This window comes from Athene cunicularia, assembly GCF_003259725.1.
Source record: "Athene cunicularia isolate RWA chromosome 3 unlocalized genomic scaffold, athCun1 chr3_part1, whole genome shotgun sequence".
Taxonomy (NCBI): domain Eukaryota; kingdom Metazoa; phylum Chordata; class Aves; order Strigiformes; family Strigidae; genus Athene; species Athene cunicularia.
The window spans coordinates 34461922-34471650 of NW_020799097.1; the positions used below are offsets into that span (position 1 = coordinate 34461922).

Below are 9729 nucleotides of genomic sequence, written 5' to 3' on the forward strand. Positions count from 1 at the left end.
TTTCCCTGCTGGCCTCTCAAACCCAAACTATGGTCGCCTTTCTCCTTACTATGAAGACTACATCATGAGACTACACTGCTTACCACTGATTGTGTTCCTCGGGTGGAAGATGTTGTAACAGGCGTTATAGTGATAGTACTTGTCACCTTGCTTGCTGCAGGTCGCGAGGACAGGTTGTTCCGGGGCGATCGAAGAACGGTACCGGTCGCAAGTTCTTTCTCTGCTGCTATGTTCATCGGTCTGACTGTTATCACAGGACTTGCACCATCAGGTGCAGCACTGGGAGAGCGTTTAAACTGGGAACCTAAGTGGATGTGGATTTTGTTGTCTTCTGTCGTAATAATGTTTGCATTGGCATTATACTTGCGGATTGGAGTTGGGACGGTTTGTTTTTCTGGTGTCACTTTGAAGACAGCCCTTCCCATGGTCATATCTTGTGACTGAGGAGAGACAGAGATTTCTGCCGGTGCTGCAGATGTTGATACTGTCATAATCTGAATTGGTGATGCAGGTCTGTCGGCAAAAGGTGTCCTCCCTCCCTCTGGGGACTTTTCCCTGGAGAATGTTGTTATAGTGACAGGAGACACAGAACGATCTGGGCCCATGGGACTTTCACTGCCTTTTCCTTTTTGTGGCATAACGTTTGGAGAGGGAATGATGGTTATTCGTGGCTTCTGATTTCCCAAAGTAGGAATGACAGTGGTACTTGAAAAAAATTCCTCTGAGGTTGGACTGGTTATCTCCAAAGTAGCTGTGCTGTTCTCGTGGTCTGGTGTCACCCGAATATGAAGAGGTTGGCCCTGTTTTGGTGAAAGGACAACCTCCCCTGGATGTGCTGGACTACCGTGCATTCGGGGTCCTTTATCAGGAGTTCCCTGAGCCCCAGCTTCCCTCTTTCTCATCCATGGTATCCAAGATTTCCTCATTGCAAGTTCATTTGCTGCTGGAGGATACCTCTCAAGCACTGAAGAACGCTCCATGGGTTTTTTCAGACCTACCTGTCGCAGATTGCTCATGATGTGATTTTCCTCCTGGAAGGATTTCCTTATAAACACTGCTGGAGTTTCTTCTTCTGCTGCTTCGCTGCTTACAGCATCTGTTTGCACACCGGTGGATGTCACGGGAACATCGACCATTCTTCGTCCGTTTATGCTGGGTCTCAGCGCACGGCTGTAACGCTTAGAAAGCTCCAGCTCTTTTGTTAGGTTCAGAACTTCCTGCCCCATGCTCTTGTTTTTATTTTCTTCTTCCATAAACCTTTGCTGCAGAACCGAATAATCAACTTGGAGCTGAGAAAGCTGGTCTTCTTTGTTCATCAGCTCATGGATTTTTTCCTTAAGGGCTTGAACTTCTGCTTTCAAATCTCTGCTTTTGGCCTCTTCCAGACGAAACCTATGCCTCAACTCTGCCTCCTGGCTCACTGCTTCACCTTTTTCTATTGCTTTGGTTTTGGCAATCTGGAGTTTCATCTCCTCCAGCTGTTGAGAAAGAAAGTTAGCTTTATCCTGCTCAGTCCTAAATTTCTGCTCTAGCTGATCATATTCATCTTCTGTTTTCATCAAATCTCCTTCAACCACTTCCAATTGTTTGAGACGCTTTTTCAGTCTTTCAATTTCAACAGTAAGTTCTTTAATCTTGTTGTCCTCATGACAGCCATGCTCTGGTCCTTTCCTGGTTCGACCTCTTGTAATTTCTCTTTCTACTTCCTCCATACCATCAATTCTTTTCTTTAACAGGTCAACTCTACAGCTTAGTTCAGAGGATTTTTCTTCTTCACTTCTCAGTTTGCCAATTAACTCATCCCTTTCCTTTGTCAAACAAGACACTTTTTCCTCCATTTCAGATTTCAGTTTCAAAAATTTCTTACTTTCTTCTATCAGTTTCTCTGTTACATCCATAACTTTCCCTTGTTCCACTTTAAAATTCTTGTTTAGACACTCAACCTTTTTCTCCTCCTGTTTTATTTTTTCCATCATATTTTTTCGTTCATCAACCAACATTACAGTAAATGATTTCAGCTTTGTAAGGTCATCTTTTAAGCTTATTTCAGCCTTTTCCAACTTGCTTTCTGATGCCTCAAGGTCTTTAACTCGAGTCTTCACCAATTCCAACTCATTTATCAAATCCTTAGTCAAATTCTTTTCTTTCTCCAAGCTTAAGTGTAGCTGGGTGCATTCAGACTTACTTTTACTGAAAGCCTCTTCTAGCTTCTCTAGTTCTGACATTCTTTTCTGCAATTTTTCCACTTCAAGTTTCAACTCTTTGCTATGGTGTTCTTCCTCTTGCAGTTTATTTTTCAGCTCTTTGCACTGGGATTCAGTTTTTGTGATCTCTTCATCTTTCCCCTCCATTTCAAGCACACGCTTGCGCAGGTTTTCCACTTCTGCCATTAAGCTAGAGTTCCCACATTCCCCTTTTGCTATTTTATCCCTTAGTTCTTGAAGCTCCTCCTCAGCTTTTTGAAGATTTTTGTTAGTTTCTTCTAGCTCCTCTATTCTGCGAGTCAACCCCACTAGCTTAAGCCTTAGCTGTCTATTATGTGACTCTTGATTAGCCAGTTTAGCAGTCATTTCCTCATGTTCTTGAGAAAATGATGATGTTTTATGTTCAAGTTCTGCCTCTAACTTCATCAGTTTTTGTCCATCTTCTTTTGTTTTTGCACTAATAATTTTAAGCTTTTCTTCTTCTTCCTTTAGTTTTTGATTTAAGTCCTGTATTTTCTGGCTTTGTTGCCCAAGTTGTTCAATATGCATTTGTCTTTCATCCACCAGCATGAGTGCAAATGATTTGAGCTTGACTAGTTCTTCTCTTAGTTTAGTGAGTCTCTTTGTATGTTCCTTTTCCTTCCGGGCTTGATAGATCTTCTCCTGCTCAAGAAGTTTTTTCAGCCTGAAAGAAGTTAAAAGACATGCATTAAACTAAAAAAAATAAATAAGTATTTTTTTAAAAAAAATATATAGGTGTATTTCTCCATTTTTAAAATCACCTTCATTTTCTAAGGTTTTTTTTCATTAACAACCTAGGTCATCTTTCAAGAAATAACTACCTACTACAGTTACATTCCCAAACCAAATATTTTAAGTTCCAAAAGTTAACTGAAAACTATGTAAAATCATCTAGAAATCTGCAAAGCAGTGATACTTTATACATGTATAGATAAAAAATACACCAGATTTTAATTCCATTACATTTATTTCTCTGTTAGGATGACGTTGGTAAAAGTACATAATATCCCAACAGGACAGGTATATCTACTCACCAATCCATTTATACCAAACCTGCTTTACAAGGTGGACTCCTCCTTATGCTTTGCATATGCAAAAATATGTACAATAAGATTAAAAATGAAACCTAATTCCTATATGCATCCATACATAAATGGATCAATCCTGGTTATAAATAAACCAGCAGGACATAATATTACAATAGCACACAACTAATAACCATCTGGCCATCACAGGCATAAGGTATTAACAGGAAGATTTGCCAGCACACTGACTGTTATGTTTAAAAGTTTCTTCTTCCAGGCACATTTTCATTTACAATAGTAGATTTTGTGGAGTGCAAGGGTGAGACTAATCAAACCTTTGGCTACAGCTAACCTCTGATGGAAAATGCTCTTCTTTATACAGTCTGTAAAGCTGTATTTTCAGACAATACAAAAGCTCACAATACACAAATTAGGTGTATCCTCATAAAGCTAAGACCTACATTTTCCATCCTTACTCGTGCAACATTTCAAAGGAGAAATTATTAGTAATATAAATATTTTATGTCTGTGATTTATATTCAAGATACGTTGACATCAGCACGGGAAGTTCCTGCACATATTGTAAGCACAGATTTATGAGGATGGTGATCCTCAACTGACAAAGAGGTACAGATAACACAGGGATATATCCCCTACTAATGTAAAAGCCTTGTGGTAAAAACAGCAATATGGCTTAGAAAAGACATAGGTATGCACACTGAATGTACTGTGAAATGACGTGTTTTTCAAACCACTGTCAAAGTACCTGTAACCCCTATATCCCCTTTCAAGACACCTTGCTTACCCTATGTCTGAAGCTTTTCAACTTCCCTGTAACTGAGACAGGCAGTGAAGTGTAAGTGCAGAGCAATTTACCATCTGTTAACTAACTTGCAATAACTGAAACATCCATATCTTAGGAAAGATCAACTTTTATCAGTACTTTTATCTTAAATGCTGGGCTATAGAAGGTAGTGGGTGAAGCACAGATACACATTCCTCTCTGCTGCCCCAGCAATGAAGTGCTACAAAGAGCTCCGGGGCACAATGCTGTACACAAAGGATGTCTCCTGGAGCCCTCACCTGAACTCTAAACTCATAACAACAGCCATATTAACTTGGTCCTCCAGCAACTGTTAATGTTTCACTCCTTGCTCCTCGGGGACCAGAACGAACAGGAACTGGAAAGAAAAGCTATAAGAAAAGAGAAGGAAGTCAGAAAGCAGAACACAGGATGCAGTAGGTAGGGAAGGAGAAGGCTGAAGAATGCATTTGAAAACAAGAGTCCGATAGGATGTGGGAGTAAGAGAATAGTAGGAACCAGCGGGAGAGAGAAAAACAAACAAACCTTACAGCCAACCTTGCTGGGTCACAGATTATTCTCAAAAAAAACTCTTTAGTTTTGGCAGATCTTTGGAAAGGACTGAAAAGGCGTGCTGGTGGATGCCTCATTATGGGTCAAGTTAGAATGTCAAAAGGTAAAAAAAGACCCGCTGCCACTCACAAAGCATGCACTTTTCACACTGAAGAAGGAACTTTATTAGCATGCAATATATTCCCTGGCTGTTCTATCACACTGCTCCATGCAAAAGGTTCTGCCAAGAACTCTCCCTCATCTCCCCCAGGCTACATTTTTAAAGAAATAGTGTGCATCCTTCCACAAAACATTATATGCCATGACAGAAAAGTCCTGTCCCACAGTGTGCCCTAACCCGGTGGTGCTCTAAACCACAGAATCATAGAATCTTTCAGGTTGGAAAAGACCAGTGGGATCATCGAGTCCAACCATCAGCCCTACTCTACAAAGTTCTCCCCTACACCATATCCCCCAGCATCTCATCCAAACGACCCTTAAACACATCCTGGGATGGTGACTCCAACACCTCCCTGGGCAGCATATTCCACTGTCTGACCACTCCTTCTGTGAAAATTTTTTTCCTAATATCCAGTCTGAACTTCCCCTGCTGGAGTTTAAAGCTGTTCCCTCTTGTTCTGTCACTGATCACCTGTGAGAAGAGACCAGCACCAAGCTCTCTACAATGTCCTTTCAGGTAGTTATAGGGAGTGATGAGGTCTCTGAGCCTTCTCTTCCTCAAACTGAACAGTCCCAGCTCCTTCAATCTCTCCTCACAGGAGCAATGACTCATCTCCCAAAGCCATGAACATATACACGAGAATATGAGATCTTCAAAACAGAGAACATTTCCAGCCTCCCTTGTCCTACAGGAAAATTCTACGGTGACCCTAGTAAATTGAAAAAACAGAAGACGTCATTTTCTTTTGCTTCTATTTAGAGATCCTCAGAAAACTGCCAATGATTTTGAATTCCTAGGCTGTTCATAAAGGGCTTGGTAATTTTCACCCAGCAGTTGCTACAGGTGGTACTCGCCAGCCAGGCTGCTAAGCAGAGTGAAAAACAATTCACTGGCCCCACAACTACCTGAGAGTCTACTGGAGAATACTACTGAGAAAGTCACTGAAAAAAAAAATCAACCAGCGATGAGACTGAGCAACAGGAGAAGAAAGCACATTAGCACTCTCACTGCCTTAATGTACCTAGCAGGAGAGCTAGCAGTGGAGAATAACTGGCCTGGCCCATATAGGAAAAACAAAAATAAAGCACTGTAACTGTGCCAATACTTGGAGGTAAATTTGCTAACATGTCCATGCTGAACAAGGTAGGAAGCACTGTGCAGCATTTTATGCTGCCTTAGCTTTTACATGGTGAAACTAGACTGCATAAGATTTGACAAGTGAACTTTCCCAAAAGAGAGTTGACAATACTTGTTTTCAATGTCCAGGGAAACTGCTTCTAAAATCTGGTTCTGTGAGGGATAGATAGGAAAGCAGCATCCAAATCTGTGCAGATGCTAAAATAATAAAAATCTATACCTTTTCGGTGTTACTTCTAAACACTAAAATAAAGCTGAGCTGAAGCTTGCTCCTGCTTTTCCATCCTTGTAGACCTCTCAGACCTCAGTCGGTAAACTGGAATTTCAACAGGACCGCAAGGTGATGTTGTCCCCTCTTGTCCCTCACAACTGATTTATCATCAGGCTTCTCATCTGACTGCTGCTGCTAATGTTTGCTAAGTAATGCAGACCTGCATGGGCTCCAATGCAATACTAAAAGCACCTCAGACTCTCACCACTTGTGTCTTCAATGTGTTATCCAGAGCAAATGCACTCTAGATTGTCCAGGTTGAAAGCACCTGGCTAAAAAAAAAAAAAAAAAAAAAAAAGAAAACAAAACCAAAACAAAACCTTATCAATAAAACATGGGACTAGATACAGCCAAAACACTGACAAACCAACAATTTGGTACCCCCAGTCCAGTCCCTGCATTTGCTGACTTGGTTTGGGGTTTCTTTTGAAGATGGGTAGAAATATTTGGATACAACTGGATAATCTGCATTCATCAGTAAGTCTCAGGGGCTCGGCATCTGGACCACAGCCGGGAAGCAGGCCAATCTGCTCCCATTCCCTGTGGAGAACTTGACTGTACTGTCTGCTCCTCTGTGGACAGCACTGCTGAGATGTGTGCAGCACTCTCTTCCCCACAGGTTACCACACCTATCGTGTGTGCCACAACTACATGCAGCCCGAGTCATTCCCTGAATACATGGTCTTCTGCTGCCATGAGGGTCCAGGTGGTCTCTCCTTGCTATGTGTCCTCCCCACAGTATCTGATGAACAGGTGGACAGGCTGCAGCTGTCCAGCCTTCAAGACATCACACTCCCCCTTGAATTACATTGAATAAATAAAAGAGCAAACCCTTAGGTATGAATATGTTCAAACTGTTAACTGCTGAAGTTAAAAACAAACACCCCAGGACAATGCTGTTCCCTGATTTTGCACCACAAAGGAAGATGCCTGACTGGCACAGGGCAGGACACTGGACTACAAAAGCTACTCATGCAACCTCGTGTGGTCCCTGCTGCATCAGGGAGCTGTGTCTCCTGCATCCCTCCACAAACTGCAGCATTAGCTGTTCACAGCCACACCAGTAGCAGTTCTAGGAGAGCAGAAGGGAGGCCTGTGGGCAGCCACGCTAGGACGCCAGGAGCATAAAGACTTTCCACAACCAATCTCAGCTTGCAGAGCAGGCAGACACCGCAGTGGAGGAAGAGCAACTATGGATTTAGTTTTAATCTCCTTCATGAATGGTGTTCTGGAAGCAGCCAGCGAGGAGGAAAGTGGAAGCGTATGGGCAATAACAAGGCCCTCCCTGTTGACCTTCCTCTGGGTTTGATGCTGAGCGTTTCATTGCACAAGGTCCTTCTGCTTCCCCTTCCCTCCTGCAAGCTTTGGATTGATCATCAGAAGCATGATGGGATGCTGATAGCTGCCGAACCCTACCCCTCCAGAGATATGTGGCTTAATTTCTTTTATTATGGTTATAATTCCTGTGCTTTGTCCTACCACTTTTGACTGCCTTGCTCAGACTGGAGCTAATAACTCCTTCAGGTCTGGATGGCAATTTTTCCTTAAAGCAAACCTGGCCAACACCATGCTCCCCCCCCGTCCCGTCCTCCCCCCAGCTACATGCCTACTGACAAGAAGTCCAGTTATTATGTCAGTGCATTTGTAAGAGACAGTTCTGTTCTACAGCATAGACAGAGTTTTTAAAACAGCACACCAGCTACACTGGGAAGGGCTTTGGTCTGCTGGAATCAAGAATAAGTCTATCAAGAATGAGTCTGCCCTGAAGGACAGGTGACAGAGGACACAGATAGCTTTATCTGCTTCCAGTGACAAATGCAGAGGGGTTGAAGGGCTTCTTGCTGAAGTCTGCTGGTTAGCCATCTGGGTGGTTTAACATCCTCTTTAAGGCTGATCAATTCATTGAATCAATAAAGCTACAGACTTCACTTAACCACAGTCATTGTTCTTCCCGTTTTATTTCTGCATGTTAAGTTCAGACACTGAAATGCAAAAGAGGAACCCCACAGCACCATTTTCACAGTGTCTCTTCTTAGACCAGAGCAAGACTTCAACACGAATTATAACTTACAGCTGGACAATAATGTTTTCATGTTTTTAAAAGACATTGCAATAGTTTCATACCAGGAGAGGTCCAAAGGGCATTACTGGATCTTAGATGGGGTTTATTTTATTTGTAAAAGGTAAAAGCAGTAGCAGCAGCAAGACCTTAGCTAAAACCAAGCATTAGTTCTTGTCCACACTGGCAAAAGAAATTAAAGACTGTGGTCAGTAGACATTTTCTTGCATTCTGAAGGATCATAAACTTCATTTGAAACACAATAAATGTAGCAAACTGAAGTATAAAAACCCTGCTTAGCACTGACAGCTGATATGAGCCCTTCTCCAAAATGGCTTACAATATTTTAGAATATTGAAAGAAAATACGAAGAAGTTTCAATTATCAGAGGAAAAATGCTCAGTGATTTCCAAAAACCCATCTCTCCCCTCAAAAAAGCATTCACTTCAGAATGTTTTAAACAGAGCATGCAAGAGTGAAAAGCCCCCAAAACATTTATTGACAATTATGCTAGTGTTTGCATTGCCCTTTCCATCTGTACTTCCATCAAGATGAGAAAACATCATAAATGCTCGTGTGATCTTTTCCATCTCTAGCATAGAAATGGGCACTCACCTACTTAAGGAAACCCTGGTAAGGCAGGGCAAACCAGAGGATGACCCAAAAGGATGTGAGCTGCCCCTGTGGTTTGTGTACATGTGAGCCTTTTGGCACCACACTGCAGCTGTGTTGGCCTGGTTTAGCTCCCTGCTTTGCAAGCAGACTAAGCCAAGCTTCCCAAGCTCGTGTTTGATGAAGCACTCGACGGAGGGGCTAATGTGGAGGGCAGTCTGGAGAGAGGTGGAGAGCTATTTCCCCCTGATATCAAGTCACGAGCAGCAGGGGGAACAGCAGGTAGAAGGAAGAGGATGGGAAGGACAGAGGCAGGAAAGGTCTCCAGAAGACTTTGTACACAGCCTAGAGGTCTCCAGAGGTCCTCATTGCTGCTCTAGCACAAGGACACCTCAGACGTACTGCTCCTGTAGTACCTTATTCTGCCATTTAAATTCAATTCTGAAAAGTTTGTTGCAACGGGGTGTAATGGCTTCTATGATGTTTCGTGGACAACCCTCACTTACTGGCTAAGAGAAGCGCAATAATGAGGACTCAGTCACTCTAATGATGAGCTGACTGATGGTTCATGAAGGATGCTTCCTCCCTGAGGCGCCAACAGTGTTTCTGCCACTCACAGCAATCCCAAGGAAACACTGGAAAAGCAAATGCCTTTGCAAGCTCATCTTTCTGCTTCAACCCTAAGGACATTGCCACTGCGTATGAAGGATTAGAGAGACTGGACAACTTCCTAGTGGTAGCTAGAAAGCTGCTCCCCATTAAGTGATGTAAGACACTGCTCACTAGAATCCTGGGACAATGAAAACCAGCAAGAGGTGATTTAACTTAACAAATGAGTTCCCTCATCTTCCCCCCCCCCCCCCCC

General features: G+C 42.6%; 1 protein-coding gene across 5 annotated transcripts in view; it reads right to left on the reverse strand.

Moving 5' to 3' along the window:
- FILIP1 (filamin A interacting protein 1) overlaps positions 1-9729 on the reverse strand; it is a 130418-nt gene that overhangs the window by 16996 nt on the left and 103693 nt on the right. For 4 of the 5 annotated variants that reach the window (XM_026845192.1, XM_026845189.1, XM_026845190.1 and 1 more), the window contains one exon: positions 84-2889. In XM_026845192.1, the coding sequence (XP_026700993.1) occupies positions 84-2889 (2806 nt within the window). Of the gene's footprint in view, positions 1-83; positions 2890-4333; positions 4378-9729 lie in introns of those variants that run through there. The other variant, XM_026845193.1, reaches the window with a different exon arrangement.